Source organism: Theropithecus gelada, chromosome 1 (genome assembly GCF_003255815.1).
Source record: "Theropithecus gelada isolate Dixy chromosome 1, Tgel_1.0, whole genome shotgun sequence".
Lineage (NCBI taxonomy): Eukaryota > Metazoa > Chordata > Mammalia > Primates > Cercopithecidae > Theropithecus > Theropithecus gelada.
Window position 1 is genome coordinate 126948011 of NC_037668.1, and position 20946 is coordinate 126968956.

General features: G+C 33.9%; 1 protein-coding gene across 3 annotated transcripts in view; it reads left to right on the forward strand.

Moving 5' to 3' along the window:
* SNX7 (sorting nexin 7) overlaps nt 1-20946 on the forward strand; it is a 108534-nt gene that overhangs the window by 27358 nt on the left and 60230 nt on the right. For 2 of the 3 annotated variants that reach the window (XM_025367452.1, XM_025367472.1), the window contains exons 3-7: nt 5456-5566; nt 5911-6075; nt 9291-9489; nt 12497-12696; nt 15265-15351. In XM_025367452.1, coding sequence (XP_025223237.1) covers nt 5456-5566; nt 5911-6075; nt 9291-9489; nt 12497-12696; nt 15265-15351 — 762 coding nt within the window. The remainder of the gene's footprint in view (nt 1-5455; nt 5567-5910; nt 6076-9290; nt 9490-12496; nt 12697-15264; nt 15352-20946) is intronic. The other variant, XM_025367462.1, reaches the window with a different exon arrangement.

Here is a 20946-nt window from a genome sequence, read left to right on the forward strand (position 1 = left end):
TTTAAGTCATTTATTTAATAGCATTTTAAAATAATTCTCTTTATAGTATTTTGTTTATGAAGCCTCACCCTAGACTTTTATACTTCATGTATGTAAAAGTACGTCTCTTTTTTTTGCTGAAAAAGTTCTGAACTATATTCCTATAATCACTTCTTCCAATGAAACTGCCACACTGCTATTAGTTATGTTTGCTAATTTCTTCACTTGAATTCTTAAAATCCCTTCTTGCCCCTTATTTCAGTCAGAACGAAGTGCAGACTTTCTTGTATGACATATAAAGGGGCTTCTCAGTCTGGTGCCAACTTGCCAGAGAAGACTTACTTCTTACACCTCACATTCAGTACCCTTGCTCTCCACTCATGTAGAGCTGCTTCTGTTTTCTGAATATTTAGGGGATCTCTTGCTCTCATCACTTTGCATATAGTTTTCCTTCTGTTTGCTATGTCCATCCCCTTCTTAGACAGAAGAAGTCATGCTTAGTTTTCAATATACAACTCAAAATGTTAGATGCCTGTGAAGGCTTCTCTAGTTGTTACTGTCCCGTGGCTGAAATAGTTATTCTTCGTCTGTTTTCTTATGCTATTCTATCGAACTCTTAAGAAATGTGAAACGTTAGAGTCAATATGGCAAAACATCAAAAGCTTATATTTAATCCAACTAAGCTGTCTTTTTAAATCGATAAACATGAGATAATAGAACTCACTTCTGTAGGGTTGCAGTAGAATAAGGAATCAATGGAAACCCCACTTAGTAAAATGCGTAACACATGATAAGTGTTCAGTAGTTGCCATCTACCTGTATGGGAATAGTTGCCATCTACCTGTAATTGCCATCTACCTGTATGGGAATAGATGCTTATTTGTATTTATTCTCAGTGAGTTTGTGAGTTTCTCAGGGAAGGTAACTATATTTTAAGTTATCCGTAATTCCAAACACAAATCTTAGGACATGATAAGTAAACTATTTATTTTGTTGATGAATGAGTGAAGGAATTATCTTAGCTATATCAAGATGTGGTAGAGCAAGACAACATGGAGTTGAATCTTGATTTCTCACCTTCCTTGCTATGTGACTTGAACAATTTAACCTCTCTATATTAGTTTTCTTGTGTGTAAATAGGACAACAGTACTAACCTCATAAGGTCTTTATGAAAATTGAATGTTCATATAGGCATACTGCTAGAATAGAGCCAGATTTCTCCTATTACTACTGTTATAATTATCTATTGTCATTATCCATCCTAGCAAATAATTTGTGAAACTGAATTATTTTTCCATCATTCGCATCTCTCAGAAAGACACTCTTTCTAAAGTCACCTTATGAGTTTAATTTAATTCATACTGTTCCTCTGAGTTTTCCTATTTACAACATACTTTAAATGGACTGGTCTTATAGAAGTAGTAATAGTGGTAGTAATAATAATATTAAAGTGTATAAACTAGGAAACATTTACTGTGTGATTGCTTTGTGCCAGGTAATATTCTAACCAGTTGCTACATGTTAACTCATTTAGGCTCACAGTAATCCTCAAACATAGATACTATGATTTACCCCCATTTCATGCATGAGGACACTGAAGCTTAGTGGCTTGTTAAAGGTTACACAGCATAGTAATTAGCTGAGCTGAGATTTAAATCCAAACAGTTTACTTTCATAGTATACATTTTTTCTATTATATTTTTGTGCATTTAGGTATGGATATGGTAAACTTTCAGTTTAACTATTATAAACGAACTTCCTTTGTTCTACTTCTCATTACTTTTACTATATCATAATATATGGACTATATCTATATATATAAAAATATATATTACAGATATAAATATATAAATAGTACAGGTATATCATGTTATCAGATAGTCTTTTCTTATTCACTTATCGTTTACTTATTTATTCCAAAAGATTGTATTGAGTACCCCTTTTCTCCCAAGTATTGTGCTTACATATTAAGAATACATCAGTGATCAGGGTAGGTCTGACGAAAGGAACTTTCTGCCTTCCTGGTGTTTTCACTCTGAGGAAGGGGTGTTTGTGTATGATGATATTAAATAATTAATTTTATTCTGTGTTAGTTTGTTCTCATGTTGCTAATAAAGACATACCCAGTACTGGATAATTTGTAAAGGAGGAACATTTAATTGACTCAGTTCCACATGGCCGGAACTGGGGGCTCACAATCATGGCAGAAAGTAAGGGGGAAGCAAGACACATCTTACATGGCAGCAGGCAAGAGAGAGCTTGTGCAGGGGAACCCCCATTTATAAAACCATCAGATATCATGAGACTTATTCACTACCATGAGAACAGTATGGGGGAACTGCCCCTTTGATTCAGTTATCTTCACCTGGCCCCACCCTTGACGCATGGGGATTATTACAATTCAAGATGAGATTTGGTTGGGGACACAGCCAAACCACATCATATACTAAGTTTTTTCTTTATAGTTATAAATATTTTGAAGGAAAAATATTGGATATTATGAGCATGGGATACACCATCTAATTTGGAGGTTGAAAGATGGCCTTCCTGGGAAAAATCTTAGTTTTATAAATATTTATATTCATGGATACTAAGGATTATAAGGGTAAATGAATATTCACACATGTAAACTGACAATCACCTTTTTAGGAATACTTAAGAATGATCCCACTGTAAATGATTATATCAGGAAAACCACATTTCTGGCATCTGTTCTTTTTATGGGAAATTATCCTTTATTGTTTAGGTTAGCATATTTTAAGTGACTGTTCTAAAGAAGTATTTTCTCTTTTGGAGATCTAGAGATGTATGTTCTCTTAGTACATATAAGAGTAAGAATGAAGAGATTTAACAAGATACTTTCCTTCCACTTCCTGTTTGTGAAAACAAACCTATAAATGCCTGTCGTTGTACAGTTAGGAGTTAAGCTATATTCTTGATTGGCTGAACTGACTATTAGGTTTCATTTTCCCTCAGAAAAAGTTTTCTAAATTCTGAGTTTAGAGTAACTGTTCACACTTGACTGAAGGTTGGTATTTTTGGAATAAATGTATTTGGGGGTAGAGATCACACGAGTTCATTAGTACTAAACTTCAAGTACCCAAGCTTTTATGGTCAAACATGAAAAATTGGCCAGCATTTACAATGTTGCTTCCATAGCAAACTGTATTCTATGTTAGAAGCATTATTTGTACTCCAAATGCACTGTATACAATACATGATATTTCTAAGTTGGATATATGTCATCAAACCCAGTTATTTCTACAGTTTGGAAACTTTTGTGCATCTTTTTTTTTTCTTTTCTTTTTTCAAGACAGAGTCTCGCTCTGTCACCCAGGGTAGAGTACAGTGGCATGATCTTGGTTCACTGCAACCTCTGCCTCCTGGGTTCAAGCAATTCTCCTGTCTCAGCCTCCTGAGTAGATGGGATTACAGGTGCACACCACCATACCTGGCTAATTTTTGTACTTTTAGTAGAGACGGGTTCTCACCATGTTGGTCAGGCTGGTCTCGAACTCCTGACCTCGTGATCTGCCCGCCTCGGCCTCCCAAAATGCTGGGATTCCAGGCGTGAGCCACTGAGGCATCTTATAATGACCAAATTTGTCCACTTTAGAGGGGACAATGATTCTAATCCTTGCTGTAGGGAAATTAGTCTTGTTCCAAACTCTGCTGATAATGACTGTTTTCCTCATCATATTCCTACATCTGTATCTCTTATAACCCTTCAAGAGAAGAATGAAATCTTGCAATAGGAAGAAATAACATTCTTTTCGTTACTTACACTTATCATCTGTTTTATTCTTCTATTGCACTACATTAGAGAATTCCTTTGAGTCAATGATAGAGTGATGAGGATAGACTGAACCAATTATTTGACTTGATTTTATATCTTCTTGCTGGAATTGTTTACTTAAAATGTTGGATATTCTTGAAGACATATACAGCTCAATCTTATTTTAACTGCTGGTTTTTTTGTTTTGTTTTGTTTTGTTTTGTTTTTTGAGTGCTTCATTGTTCGTTATGACAATGTATAGTCTTAGAAATTGGTAGTGGACCTGTACATATGTACCTGGTACAAGGAGGTGCTCAGTCATATTTTTTAATGAGTTACTCTAAACCATGTTTTGGCTGCATATGTATGTGTGTATGCATGTGTCTATTTGCATATGGACATACACACACCAACCAGCCTCTATTATTAAACTGCTGGTACTTGATTTAGTTTTCGTGTTTTTACCATTTCCATTTCATGTACCATGTTGCATAATAGTTAAGATTTTGTAGTGTTTTGTGAACATTTAGTTTCTCAGATTTCTGCATTTCATTTGCTCCCACTTTTTCCTATTATAAAGGGAATGTTGTACAAAGATACATTGTATGATATTCTGAACATTTGTTTTAAGAGAATAAACTTTGGAAAGTACAGCTTTCATGGACCTTATTTTATGACAATAAAGATTGCATCTTATGACTTGGACTGTTTAATTTTACAATTGTGTACATCTGTGTGGGTGATTGATATTTCTGGTGAGTGTGAAATATATATGCAGTGTGTCATTCTATGTTTACTTCTGCAGGAAAATCTCAACCTAAATATTACTGCATGTAATTTTTAATATGCAAAAATTCAGTTAAATAAGGTATTGGTGTGAATGACTGTTTTCTTATGAGAGGTGAGTATGCATTAGATAACCCATATTTTTTCTTTGACTTGGGACTCAGGCAATAGAAATGAGGTTGATATTGTACCCATGTTCTTCTTGTCATATGTGTTGGCATGGATTTTTGGTTTGTTGAGAACAGATATTTTAATGTATTTGCTTAATTTTTAGGAGTTTAGGCATATAACCCAAAATAAAATTCTTTGAGAAATGACAGGAAGATTTTCTTTTCACATCAAATGTCTATTAATTACTTCTTTTAAAACAGTGGTAAAATCACTCTAAAATGTTAGAATTTTCATATACCAAAAGCAAATCCTAGCACAGCAATTCATTTGAGCAAATTCCAAGAAAACATTTTTCTCAGTTACATTCAGGTTATTTTCCAAATTGCAAAAATAGGACTTTCCTCAAATTCTGAATTCTAATCATCTTGAGAAAAGAAATATATTTGAAACCTAAATTCAGAACACACTTGCTTGTTAGCGAGAAAGTCATGCCAAAGATAATAGTAGTTAAAATCTTGTGGAAGGCAGATGGTTGTTGTAAGACAGATTTTTCAGTTTGGATTTTAAATTTAAGTATGATATTTGCTTTCTTTCTGGAAATACCAGAAAGTTTGCTTTGTTTCATCTGCTACATGAATAGATGACAAAAAAAAAAAAAAAATTACAGGCTGACAAACACTGAATAATTAGGATTTGTTAATTTTTCTTAGAGACCCATTTATTTCACAGTGTCTAAAATAACATTAGGCAAATATCTTCTATCTTATACTGGATGTGCTGTTATTTTCTCCTACTTTCTTCAGACGTCTCGTGGGGAATTTGACTCCAGTGAATTTGAAGTTAGGAGACGGTATCAAGATTTCCTTTGGTTGAAGGGAAAACTGGAAGAAGCACACCCCACTCTGATTATTCCAGTAAGTTTGCAAAAATTTTTTTTCATGGAATAGCTACCAGTTTTCTAGTGGGTCTTTTTGAATGCCTAAAACCTAATTTCAGACCTTAAATTCACTGTAATTCATTTATCTTAGGAATAACATGTATTTCTAAATGTTTCAATCTATGTACACTTTTAAAAAAAACTCTTCGTAGTGTGTTATGATTTCTCATTTTTGGTTCTAACATTGTGAATTTTTAAAAAATTATTTTTATAGGAAATGATCAGATGTTCAACTAGTCTTCCAAAAAGGGAAAGCATAGAATTCCTTATAAACCTATGGCAAATAATACTCGAATACCTTTTTTATTTTTTTTGCCTTAGCCATTGCCAGAAAAGTTTATAGTAAAAGGAATGGTGGAACGCTTTAATGATGACTTCATTGAGACACGCAGGAAGGCTTTACATAAATTTTTGAACCGAATTGCTGATCATCCAACTTTAACATTTAATGAAGACTTCAAAATTTTTCTCACTGCACAAGCTTGGGTAAATGATTTTTATTTATACTCATATAATCTTTGGGTGTCTAGATCTATAGTAGATTGTATTCTTCCTCTTGTTTACCTTTACAAATCACGCAGTGGTGTACTTGAATTGAGATAGAATTTTTCAGAAACACTGGAGAGTTATCCTTCAGGTATAACCCTGTGTCAAATCTACATATAAATATTACAGAAATCTTGTATCTTCATATATATATATACACACACACACACACACACACACACACACACACACATACACACTCTCTCTCTCTCTCTCTCTCTCTCTCTTTAATGTTTTAATGTCAGGGTGCTTCTTGCATAAATAGCAAATACTGAACAGCTATAAATATATTTCTTTTATTGACACTATAGTTGACCCTTGAACAACATGGCAATTAGGGAAGCCAACCCCTTATGAAGTTGAAAATCCATGGGTAACTTTTAATTCCCCAGAAACTTTATAGAAGCCTCCTGTTGATTGGAAGCCTTAACTATACCATAAACAGTTGGTTAACACATATTTATATCTTTTGTGTATTATATACTGTATTTTTTGCAGTAAAGTAACCTAGAGAAAAGAAAAGGTTATTTAAGAAAATCCTAAGGAAGAGAAAATACACTAACAGTATCCTACTGTATCTATTGATACCATAAGTTTATGTTGTCTGTCTACCAGATGAATTGTCAGTCTGAAATGGAGGGCAATGACAGTGGCAGACCTCAATCTATGGTACTTAGCAAGCAATTCAACTTTTTTTGTAATGCCATGACTTTTCTCTGCTTCTTGGGAACATTTCCAGCATCACTAGTGGCACTTCATATGGGTCCCATGGTATTATTTCAGGTTTATAGTATTGCACTAAACACAATAAAAAATACATGGGAACCACAAGAGATCACTTTTTACTGCTATACCTGATTTACTGGAGAGATGAACTACTCACACGGAGATGATCAGCGTCACATGGCGTTTTAAGCGGATATTCGCAACACTTCAGCTAGCCACAAATAGCAACAGGAGGGCTACAAAAATAGTACAGTAGTACAGTGTGTACTGTAGTTAATTTTAATCGGTTTTGATTTAATACTGCATCTTTATGTTTGTTTACGTTTCTCTCAACTGCAAATGGTGGCATGTGAGCCAAAATATGTGCACACGTTTTGATAAATGTTAACTTTTTATAATTGATTTATATACATTTTAGGGTAGTAAATGAAGACTAGTATCTACATATATTTTGTGCATTCATGACATACCTTTCTCTCCGGTTTTTCTACATTTCTAGACTATGTGGTTTGTGAGTTGTTTTTAATTGTCGCAAATCTCCAAAAAATTTTCCAATATATTTATTGAAAAAAGTCCACATGTGTGGACCTGCTCAGGTCACACCTGTGTTGTTCAAGGGTCTACTTTATTTTGAGTAATAATGGATCAGGGCTTTTTAAGCTAGGATAAAAGTCCTTATTAAATGGGTAGATGGATGAATGGAGATAGATGAATGGATGGATGGATGGATGGATGGATGGATGGATGGACAGATGGATGGACAGATAATATAATCTCCTTACTTTTCCTTTAATTATCTAAGTGCGGGAGTGCCTAATTTCTAATACAGAAACCTTATCCATTCTACTTGTTTTTTCTTTTATTCTATAAAGCTATAACTCTGCAAGAAAGATACCAGATAGGACAAAGAGTCAATATTAAACAGTTACTGACAAATGTTGAGTTTTATATCTCTCAGTTATTGCCAGTGGTGGAAGCTAAAAAGTGGTTCATTTCAATCTTGACAGATAGTCCTGCTCTATGGAAGCCCTTTGTGACTTATGTGAAATGAATATGTGGCCTGACTTCAGAACTTAGAAGCTGTTAGAAATATTCTGTACAGTCAACAGTTTCAGTAACAGCTTGCCAGTTGTGACGTGAGCTGTCTCTGATAATGTTTACTCTATCAAATGAGGCTGTAGTACTCTTGGATGGATGTGTTGCCTGGTCAAGGATGGCATCTGTTATTATTGGCACAAAAAAAAATCACACTGAATTGGAAATAAACAAGTTTACTTTGTATGTATTATTTTCCGTAAGATATTCAGGAACGAAAACCTGGAAGAAGATAGACAATGTGTTATTTAATATTTGGGTAAATAATATATGATATTTTTATCTGTAGATTAGGTAGTCAGCAGTATTTTATTTGATCCCAAGCTTGTGTTTCAACAAGGGCCATAACCATTATTAGAATCCCTTGTCCTTTCTTTTGTTTTTATTTGTTCTTTTATCTTATGCCATACTTCTCAAGGGATATGCTTGTGTGTAATACATTCTTTTATAGGATTTCTTCTATCTGTTTTTCAAGTCTATAGTTGTTCCTCCTAGGTTAAGTATGAAATAACTAGTTACGTTTCTTATTAAAAATTTTCTCTGCAGACAACCAGCCAGTGAAGGCGGTGTCACAGTTTACCCGCTTCATTTGGTTGAAGTGCTATAGTCAGGTAGTATCTATTGACAAACTACCCTAATGACTTTAAGTGGGCAGAGCAAGTTGGTGCTTAATAATGAAGTCTCTGGAATCAGACTTCCAGGATTCCAGTTCTTGCTCTATCACTTAATTGCTCTAGGATCTTGAGCAAGTTACTTAACTTTCCGGTGCCTCTATTTTCTTCTGTAAAATGAGGAAAATAATAAAACCTACCTCATAGGTTTATGGTAAATTACGTATATTAAAATGTCAGTATAGTGCCCAGAATGTATTAAGCTCTAAATAAATGTTAGCTACTATTACATCTAAAGAATTAATGAAGTTTTCCAATTTTATTTTTCAGAGTATAACTTAGGCCCTGAGAAATCTTATCTCAATCATTTTCCATTAAATTCCTGTTATAAAATATAGATGGTATGTCATATTATCCTTGTCTTCTCTAGTATCTCACTGAGCACTATTCTGTCTGTTAAACCCTGTTCTTTTAAAGATTTATGGTCTGAGGAACGACTGTATACCTGTTTTACATGAGTACTGTGAAAGGGAATATTATCAAGGAGGCTGCCACTTAGAGGGGACACTGTACCTTAATAAAGCTCATCTGCTTCAAGCTAACACTGAATGCCTATGAAACCATTTTATCTTAGTTGTATTCTCCTAATTAGGTTTCTTTTTGTATTGAGTCTCGGAATATTGAGACATGTTTCACTAGAAATATTTTGTTTTTTGTTTCTAGGAACTCTCTTCTCACAAGAAGCAGGGTCCCGGATTGCTAAGCAGGATGGGGCAAACAGTCAGAGCTGTTGCATCCTCAATGAGAGGAGTTAAAAACCGCCCAGAGGAGTTCATGGAAATGAATAACTTTATTGAACTATTTAGCCAGAAAATAAATTTGATAGATAAAATATCTCAGAGAATTTATAAGGAAGAAAGGGGTAAGTAGAATTACTGAAATGTGTTTTCACAGTTGTTCAGTTTCTAATGAATCTTCACATTTGTTCGTGTAGTATAGCAACATGCAGTTAGAATGTCAGCTTCAAAGTGTGGCTTATTCCCAGCCATGTTATGGACATTTGTGATTCCTAAATGATTTCAAAGGTAGTTATGGCCAGTCTCCATTTTCACTTTTATCAATCACTAGCTGCTCTACTTCCCATTCATAGATAATAGTGGTAAAGTAAGCCCTGAGTTTACGACTGTGGATGTAGTTTTATGACGTTTGTATTCAACATGGCACAGAGCTCAGAATCAAAGAAGTGATGTTTCAGGAAATAGGTTTTCACATTTTCTGGTAATTATTTTTTTCTGGAGGGAACAGGTATCCTGTATTATACTGTCAAAGTATGGCAGAGAGATTTATGTATTGGAAAATCTGCCTCTTTTCCTATTTTCTTTTTTTTTTTTTTTTAGTTTATAAGTCAGAATTTATGATGAATTTTTTCTAATTCTAATCATGTGATTTTTTCACTAATTTTCTAATTGCATTTACTTACATTAAAAAATAGATAACTGAGTCAGCAAATAATTTCCTAATATAATTTGTTATTAGAGATCAGGAACTACATAAAGACAAACAAAAGTCCCTAAGTTAATGGCTTATTTGTTAATTGACTTCTACTTAACTGTACTGCCCATCAGGATAAGCTGGGAAATATTTTATTTCTATTTCTAGTATTCGGATGGTGTTTAATCATAATAAGCACTCAATTAAAATTTGTTCAATGATTGAAAAAAACACGAATGAACATAAGATTTGGAATGGTGTAGGAAAATGTGCTTTATTAAGAATTGATTGGTTTTAAAAATAGATACAGAAAAAAATTATAACTGAACGTGCTTTGCCCCTTTTCTACCTTTTTTATTCATGCGTTGACACCTGATGAGATTACTGTAGTGACTGAATATAGTATAATAATGTGTTTTAAACCTCCTTGGTTTGCCCTTACATTTATTATTTGTCTTTTTTTTTTTTCTAACCTGAAGAGGTGAATTATTTTAACTAGGTTCTGTGATTCCAGTTCTATTAAGTAGATTCTGGCTGCATAGTTAGGTGGTATGGCAATTCAAAGAGATCTCTGGAAACTATTGGTAGTTAAGAGCTTTATAAGCTAACAATGAGTATCAAAGAGTAATTAAGATGGTACCTGTTAAGCTCACAGTCTAGTTGGGAAATATGTATATTAACAGACAAATTACAGTGCAGCTAAGTAAATGCTTGCATACAGATGTGATTTGAATGGTAGGTAAGCGCAGTTTAGAATTTTAGGGCAGCTTTGCATATAAACATAAATATTGTTCAGGTTTAATGACAGACATTGACATACATTGAGAAATTTGAGATTTCTCAATTGACTCAATTGAGAAAAGAAAGTGGAAAATTTTCTTTTCTAGAAATTAGTTCAGTATGGTCATTATTTACCATAAAGATAGGCCTAGGATCAGGAAGGTGGAGTTTGGAAGGACTATAGAGGTGATTAAATGTTCATTAGGTAACAACTAGTATCTCCATTGTTTTTAAACTTCATATTTTTAAACTTTTTTTTAATACAAACTTTTAAAGTTTTAATAGTTTAATAGTTTAGAGAAATATGACAGATATCAGCAAATCCTAATGAGTTGTAAGATGGTTGAATATAGACAATTTAATTGTATTTATATGGATAGTGAACAAAAAATGCTCACTGCTTATACATTTTCTACACAAAAAGCTATACATTACTGAAAATTAAGTGTGAAAGTAAAAATGTTAAGTTGTAAAGATATTCACATTTTAAAATGAAATCCAAATTTTTGAATATATAGCATATCAAAAACTGAATGGTCTTTTGTTACTCATATATGCATTCTTTCATTGATACGAAAATATTTATTGAACTCATTACACATAAGGGTTTGAGATAGCAAAATAAGAAGACTCAGTCCCTGTTTTAAGGAGTATGTGGCCAAGAGCATTTGAGTTATAAGACATCGATAATACAGTGGGATAATGCTTTAATATAAGTGTAAAATTATGATAGGTATGATGGGCTCATTGAGGGCCAAAGCATCTATGAATCCTTTGGAACAGAATCAGAGATTTATTTGAACTGAAATTTAAAGGATTAGAAATAGTTTGTCAGGTGATAGAAATAGAGGACAAGGCAGAGGGACATGTGCAAATGCTTTTTTAAAGAGAAATCATGGGATATTCATGAATGAACAAGCAATTTGACTTGAGTTAAAATCTTTGGCAGAGAATTTCACATTGGACCTGGAGAAGCAGACAGTGAGGACTAATGATAAAGGTTTAATTTAACTAATTCTAATTTAACTACAAAGAGTCAGTGTTTCTCTACTGTGACAAAAATAGAGGGAGAATAGTTAGGAGACCCTTGAAGTGGTACAGATTAGAGGTGCTGATGGTGGTGGAAGTGAAGATAAGTACATAGGTAGGTAGATGGATAGTTTAAGATCTAGAAATTTTGGAATTGGTGATTGACTGGCTCTGTGTAAGTATGTTTCTAGGATAACCTCCCAATTTTTTGCTTAGATTTATGGATAGTAGTTACCACTAAGTAGAATATATAGTCAGAAGAACGGGAGAAAAAAGATGATAAGCTTTTTTTCAGGGCATGTTGCCTATGAGGCACTCAAATACAGTTGTGTGGTAGGCAGAAGTCTATAATAGATTTGATGGTCATATAATTTATTTGTCAAGCCAAGACATTTTTGACAATGAAAAGGAATGTTGTTATTGATTACACTTGGACAGTAGTCATTCAAATACTGACCTGGGCAAACTGATGGCCGGTTGATTTAATGAAAGATGATATCCATTTTCTTATGTTCTTATGTGAGAATATGTGCACTGTAAGAGAAATAAGGCCCTTTCTTACTATCTAAGATACAAGTACTTTGAAAACTTTTGTATATTGAAGAGCTTATTAAGTCTTTTTTTTAAAGAATATTTTGATGAAATGAAAGAATATGGCCCAATTCATATTCTGTGGTCAGCGTCAGAAGAGGATCTGGTTGATACTCTAAAGGATGTTGCCGGCTGCATTGACAGATGCTGTAAGGCCACTGAAAAGCGGATGTCTGGACTCTCAGAGGCCCTGCTTCCTGTTGTACATGAGTACGTGCTTTATAGTGAAATGTTAATGGTAAGAACACCTAATTCGAATTTTACTTCCGTCCCTTAACCTGATTATAAGCTCTGTAAAGGCGACTATATTTCTTTTCTTTAAAACTACTATCTTTTTGTCCTAGCAGGTTGTTTTGCATGTATATGTTCAATAAATAATTTGTTCACTGTGTGCCTGAATAGATGAAAGAAAGAATCCTTTGTTAAAAAGCAGGAATACTCAATACTCAATAGCAACACCAACAATTTATCAGATTATACATAGACAGGAAGCATCCTCAATCAAAATTTATGTAGGGAATATGATTAGTTTTTCCAAACCTTTTGAAATTTTACTTTAAAATTTTTTAGTGCTTTGGGGATTTCTTTTCATGAAAGAACTGCTCTCCTGCTTCTAGGTACATTTGATTTAGCAGTATATTTAGTACCATTATGTAGAAAGTACTTGAGTCGGATCTTGATGTTCTGCCTTCTGGTTGCTTTTATAAGAAATCTTTCAAGTTAAAATGTTTTTCTTTCACTACTTGAAAAGGCTTTTATTCCTCTTGTATCAAAGTTTTGCATTTTACTTCCTCAGTTCAAGTTAAGGTTTCCAGATATTTGGAATTTAGCAATGCTATCTGCAAAGCTAATGTTTTTCATCTAGTATTTTTCTGTGCCTACAATACTTTGCACAAGCAAATTGGCACCCTCGGGTCTCTGGTGTTTTAGGATGGTGATGAGGGAAGGAGTCAGCTTGCATTCAGATATAGCTCTTTTTTTCTATTCTTTATAATTGGAACCATGGTCTCTTTGGACATGTACCCTTGATTTCTAGGAATTTCTTTCAATTTTTTTCTTTTTAAAAAACTTTTCCTTGTTTTGGTCTGAAAAGCTCACTTCGTCGTTCAGCATGAGATCTGCCTCTCTCTTGTTGATCATGTTTAGGTTTCTTTGACAGAGTCATTAAATATTGCACGGACATTTCAGGCTTCGGCTGTGCTCAACTTTATTGGAGTCCTCCTGTAAACAAAGCTTCTTGCTTCCCAAAGGCCTTCGATGTTTCACTGTTGATGATTCTCTTGCCTCTCTCTATCCATTTCCTTGGCTACATCCTTTGGTTTCACTTCATTATTGGTCACCCCCTTGTGTAAATCTTCAAGAAGATCTGATTTGTATGTTCTGCTCCATTAATTAGTGTTTTCTTTTATATTATATCAAGATGGAAATTATGTAATTGAAGTATTACATTGTTAAGGATATGGAAAAATTATAATAGAATTATTTTATAGGTCCTCATTTGATTGAATTAATTTTTAGACTCCCAGGGTATAATAAATAGTACTTATATTGCATTTCTTGTCCTGTTTGATATTGGAACATTCTCTTCAATTTGAGCTAAAATAATGAAAAATAATCCTCCCATAAAAATGATTAATTTCATGTAATTTTCACCAGTTGTCCTCTGAAGCAACCTTTTACTTAAAATGTATTTGTGCATATGAAAACCAGTACTTCATCTTTTTTGAAACAGATCTTAAATAAATAGGACTGAGTTAGAGAGTGAGTCATTTGGGTCAAAGAAAGGAGGGCTTTCTTGACATTAATGGCAATTAAACATTGAGGTAAATATAAAGGAATTTATGATATTAGTTGAGTTTTCTATGGATTTCTTTGCAACTAGGAAAAATGTTAGTTTCCTTTGATTTTTTTTTTTTTAAAGAGACGTCTGTTTAACAGGCTGTTTAACCTGTTTAACGTCTGTTTAACAGGCTCTGTTGCACAGGCTGGAGTGCAGAGGCATGATTATAGCTCACTACAGCCTCGAACTCTTGGGCTCAAGTCTAAGTTACATGTCTCGGAAGAAATGTGAATCACTTAAAGACATTGTAAAAATTCAACAAAAATGAAAGATGTAGATGAATTCTGCACTTCAATTTCTTCACATGGGTGCTTTAAGTTTAAAAACTCTGAAACATGAAATCAAGAAAAAAGATACAACTCCTATCAGTCAAAGAGGAGGCTATGATTTCTCATCAAAAGCTTGGCTAACTAATGAATATTTTATATTTTGAGCAAAAATAAAATGCTTAGGATATGAATGCATAATTCAGTTTTCTGATTTCCCAGCATAATTTCCTGTTTGATTATCCATCCCTTTGGAGTCAGGTAAGAAGGTTGCCACAGAGTGTAGATATTTCCAGATTATGGTCCATGTGACATCCCACCTGCAACTAGTTTATACTGTAGTATATATTTCCAGTGCTTCTACTATTTTTTGTTTGTTTTGCTCTTTACTATTTTTGAAGTATTGTACATGCCTAGAGTATTCCATCAATGTAGTGCATATATACAATGCTTAAATGGGTAAAATGTGCATTAGGAAAACTAATTGAAACATTTATAGGAGAAAACCCTCTTAAATACTTGCTTTCAATTTAGTTTTTAGAGATTAAAAAAAAAAAAACTTTTAAAATGTATTATATCCCCAAATGACTGATGGCTTAAGGAAGAGATGCTATTTGTTTTCTGAAATATATATTTTTGCTATAGGAAAGATTATTAAAACTAAGTACATCCTATTTTATCTGTGTGTTTTAATGTAAAGGGTGTTATGAAAAGAAGAGACCAAATACAAGCAGAACTGGATTCCAAAGTTGAAGCTTTGACCTATAAAAAGACAGACACTGATCTGGTAAGTTTTTAAGTTTCTTGATACAATCATATAGAATTCATTGTCTAAAATTTTTATTAGCAATGTCCTTACATAATTCTTTCTTACATGATTGTTTCTAAACATTCAGCAAATTATAGTAAAATTTCTTCCTAAAATCTGTTATACATTGGATACCATGTGAGTCTACAAGCTTAACAATGATGGTTTTCTGCCTTTCTGACTTATGTCTCATCTCATACTATTAGGAAAGTATAATTTTTTAAAATGGAGATAATGTATTGGAAGAAAGTGTGAAAGGCAATACTAGCATTATTCCAGGCTAGTAAGTACTCAGTAAATAAATCTTCTTTTTTCTAGTTTTTTGAGATTTTTATATAAAATACATTAATGTTCCTCTATACTTTTTTTCTGAGTATTGTTAAACTCTTTGTGAAAGTGAATATCTTTGTGTTTGCAAGTTTAATCTTTACCTTAAGATATTTTATTATGGAAATTTTCAAACAAAATGAGATCTAATAATATGAGCTCTCATATATTCATAACTGGGCTTCATTAATGCTCAACATTTTGCTCAACTTTTTTTATTGTCTCTCCTCATGTTTAAATTTTTACTGAAGTATTCTAAAGCAAATTCTAGATATAGATTATTTTACCCATGGTAGTTTTATATTTATATTTTAGTATCTTTGCATTTTCAGAGTAATACTGTCAGGTTGGAATAATTATTCTCATTTTAAAAGTGAGAAGACACTTGAAAGGTAGAGTAATTTGCCTAAGTTTATATATAGGTCTTGAAATGCAGAATAGGATTGGAGGTGATGACGTCTCTTGTCTGCCTCAGACAGTGCTGCCTGTCAAAAAGCAGGTATAGAAGTGGGAAAAGTGGACTTTTAATCTAATAAACTTCTACTGTGTGCATTATGAAATATTTTTTAAATTTTCCTTTACATTTAAGGATTTAGGTTGTTATTGAATACAATGTTGAGTGCACTTACATCAGGTGAGTTGGGGAGTCCTTGAAACGTCCCTGTAAATCTATACTGTTGCATCCTCCTCAGCCCTGACCTGGCCAAGGACTCTGCATCCCCCCTCCCTGCTTTAATAGTCTCCCTAACTTTAATCACTTCCTAACATATGACTTCCTAATTAGTTTTCTTTATATATTTTTCTCTCTCCCTCTCCATAACTGAAACACCTTAAGGGCCGATTTTTTTTTTTTTTTTCATGTGTTCACTAGAGTGTTCCCAGACCCTTGTGCACTGCCTGGCACATCGTAGTCACTCAATAAATATGTAGTGAAGGAATGAGTGGAAACCATAGTGACTACTCTGATTTGTGCAAGCATATTGAAGGCTTGAAGCATGAAGTCTCTACAAAATCAGACTGTGCAATTATTTCATTATTTAATTAATATTGTGAAAACCAGTAAAAGATGAGTACAAATACTAAGAGTCCTTGTGTCTACGAAGTCTAACTTGCATGTCTGTATGCAACTTAGAATTATTATACTATGAATTATTCTCACGTTTCTTGACTATGTATATTAACTGAAATTCTATTCTCTCCAGTGGAATGTGAGTGGGGAGTGGTGGGCTGCTGTGGACAGAGTAGGAGAAAGGAATCTGTGAGAGAGAATAACAGAAAATGTAGAACTAGAGGAAATAGTGCTCAAAGGAAAAATCATCTTTATGATTTAGAGAGAACCCCAGATTAACCTTTTCCATTTAATAAGAAACAATAGACTCCTAACGCTCTCAATATATATAGTTAAGAAACATATATATACATATGTGTATATATATAATACATATATGTACATATATATGTATATTATAGAGAGAGAGTTAAGAGTCAACTAGAATTGACTGAAAGGCTGTACATGTGTATAGAAATTGTAATTGCATCTTCTGAATTTTAGAATTTGTTTTTAGGTGTTAAGTAACTAAGGATATTGAAGTTAGTGGTTAGTCAAAATTTTGCTCATGATGAAATACTAGGAACAGTAGAATATTTTAAAGTTTCAGGAGAATAATAGCATGGCTGAAAAACCAAGCATATGTTAAGAATGGCCTATATTCATGTTTTAAAATGAAAGGAAGATTAGTTGGGATTGTTCCAACCACAAAAGCACAAGGAAGAAAATAGCTTGGGTCCAAATATGGCTGGGATTTCCCAACTCAGTTAAAAAAACACACACACACATTTATTTTTCCACTGGGCTTGCAAATATTTTGTCTTTTGCTGCGTAAGAATAATTTTGATATTTTATTATAACTTAATCATCAGTATATATTTATGATTTCACTTGGGTGTGTATGTCATGTCTACTATAAAGTGTTTAATACCCATGTAGCTGCTACATTGTAAGACTGGAAAAATTTGAAACTTTAATTATCTGCATTATATTCTGTAAGATACTTTCAGTTGATTAAGTTTCAAAACAGACACATTTAACAGAGACATTGCAGGTATTTTTTTGTTTATCATCAAAACAAATTTTTCCTAAAATTTATGCAGACTGATTTAATGATTTGTGAATGGAACTGTTTATATTTTCAAATAATTAATTTGTTTATAGGCCTTCTCACTTTTAAAATCCCTATGTCTTATGATGGTATCTTCGGGAGGAACCTACCAGAGTTACTTTAAAAATGAACCGGCCTTGATTGGTCACAGAAAGACTGAAAGGAAGTTGCTTAGAAATATGCAGGATAGGGTCACCATGGCAACGTGCCCTTGTGAGGTCCTTCTAAGGAGCCGTCCTTTGCAGTCACCATGGCGACCCTGGCAGAGAACTGAATATAGCAATCTGCCTGGTTGTTTACCATGGCAACTCAGACAGGGCCATTTTGGAGACAACTCTGGGGCCATTTCTATGGAGACATTGGGGCAGCCTTCAGAGACTCCATCGAAGTCACCTTTGGGTGGGATGCTATGTGCAAACCCAGCAAAGCAACTGATAATAAAAAGGTCAGTGAAATGAAGCTCTAGCAAGAAACGCAAAGGTTAGAGGAGTTATAGTTATTGGGTAGAAAGATTGCAGTTATATAACACTCCAGAGGACATTTGACTGTATCAGGTGACCTTCGTGTGGGTTTTGTGGCATGCAAATACAAGGGTTCTGGTCTTTTTACCTTGCCTGTAATCCTGCATTTACTATAAATGAACAATAATGGCATTACAGTTACTTTTTCTTATCACACAGATATACCCACAAAAGGTATGTGTTTTTCTGCAAACTAAAATAATATCTGACAGAGAGTCCTTGATACATTACATGGTTAGTTGCAAAGTGGCTCCTTCTCAGAGTTTGTGGTTTGTAGTTCTTATCTCACAGCCATAAAATTAATGGCTTCAGGATTACCTAAGTCAGTAAAGACATTCGGAATATTCATTTGAAGGTCAGTTCAGCGGTTCATGTAGAGTTTTGTTGTCTAAGTTTTGGAACTGGATAAATCAAAGATCAAATCCTAGCTCACCTGTTTATTAAATTTTGTGACCCAGGAGAAGTTTTCTAACTTCTTTTAGCCTCATTTTATCATGTATAGGTTGAGGACATTATTTGTACCTTTCTAATAGGCTTGTTTAAGGATTAAATTATATAATGCAAATACATTGCTTGGAGCATAGTAAGTACTCAGTAGTTGTTAGCTGTTGTCATTTTGATGACAGTATAGAGGTAATATTTGAGATTGGTCCGTATAAAATGGCTATGGAGTTACTCATTGTAAAGCACAAGGAATATTTCAGGTAGAATGGATATTATGAAAAGCTTTAGAAGCTCAAAAAGCCTGCTAACTTGATTAAACCAGATTGGTGTGTGGAGGGGAGGGTACAGTGAGGAAGAGGGGATGTGACTTAAAGGTGGAGTATAGTCAGGTAGAAAGGAGGCCTTATCTGTCAGGTTGAGAAATATGTACTTTATCCTTTGCTCAGTATGGATCCAGTAGGAACCTGAATTGAAGAGGTGGCAGTGGAGTTGCAGAGACGAGTTAATATGAGAAAGAGGTAGGCAGAGGATAGAAGCCACATCACTTAAATAATGAAGGGCAGCCAATGTTTCAAGTTATTAATAACTAACATTTCTAACTTGCAGCAGGGCAGATCGTGGCTCTCTACACTGAGCTACAGAATAAAAAGTGAAGAAGAAATTTGGAGATGTGCAACTTTACATATTTATAAGATGATATTTAAGGTAGAGGTATTCAACAAAAACTTTTCAGCAAAGTTAATTATTTACCATATGAATGTCACTGTTCCCAGCACTGGGGAAAGAAACCAGGTCCTCATGAGGCTTATGTTCTAGTGGGTCAAAAAAAAAAAAGAGTAAATAATTAAAATTTATAATATATTGTCATATAGTGATAAGTGTGGAGGAGACAGAGTGTTGAGGAGCAGTGCAATTTAGAATTAGGTGTCAGTAAAATAGTCACCAAGGAGGTAATGTGTGAGCAATATGTATACCTGGGGGAAGAGCCTTTCAGGCAGAGGGGACAGTACATGCACAATGAAAGTGTGCTTGTACATTCCAGAAAAAGCAAGAAGGCCAGTGTTGCAGAAATGGAGTGAGCAAGTAGAAGAGTTGTGGAAATGAAGTCAGAGAAGAAACCAGGGGTTAGACCATATAGAGCTTTATAAGGTTTATATATCTCAGTGAGATAGGAAAATAGTTGAACAAAGAAGTAGCATAATCACATTTAAGTTATAAGATGATTGTTGTGCTTGGAGAAAGCACAAGATGATGTACATGTGGTATGTGCATGGGATGGAGGAAAGCCAGAGCTGGAGAGTAGCTCTTAAAATATTCCCAGTGAGACATAATAGCTTGGACCAGAGCAGAAGTGATGTTAAAGGGTCAGAAGCTGAGTATATTTCATAGGAAGAGCTGTTTGCTATTTGGTGGGCTGTGGATTGTGAGCCAATAAGGAGAGGCAAGGATGATTCTGAGGTTTTAGACGGAGCAACTGGAAGGTAATAGTTGGCATTAATTGAGATGAGGAGACTTTGGAAACAACAGGTTTAATGGGAAAGATAAGTTTCTCAGATTTGGAAAGGTAAAGTTGATTTGCCTGTTAGTCACCCAGTGGAGCTATTGGGTACGGAGTTACATGTAAAAATTCATAGGTTCAGCTGAAGATATATATTTGGAAGTTATTAGCAAATAGAATTAAAGCTATGAGATTTGTCAAGGTCTTTGAAGTGTGAGAAAAGAGAGAAGAAAGAAGTCCAGTCAGAGCCTTGGCATATTTCAACATTAAGAGATTAATGTTAATGGAAGAATCAGAAGTTTTGACTGATGAGGAGAAGGAAAAGAATTTGATGTAGCTTTGTCTGGTGATAGATCATTGCACCAGTAAGATTAACTAAACAGATCTGATTAGGGTCATCCAACTTTTTAAACAGTTTCTCCAATTATGAGGCATTTCAAAAAACAATTTTATATATGATTACAATATTTCAAGAGTAATTGAGTTGCATTATGTGCTCCAATAAAGAAGATATTCAATGTAATAGTGTCCTGTGAAAGTCATAATTTTTGACTGGGATGATAAAGGTATAATAATGGCTGAGATTATGAGGAAACTCAGATGTTTGGAGAAACTTGTGGGTTTT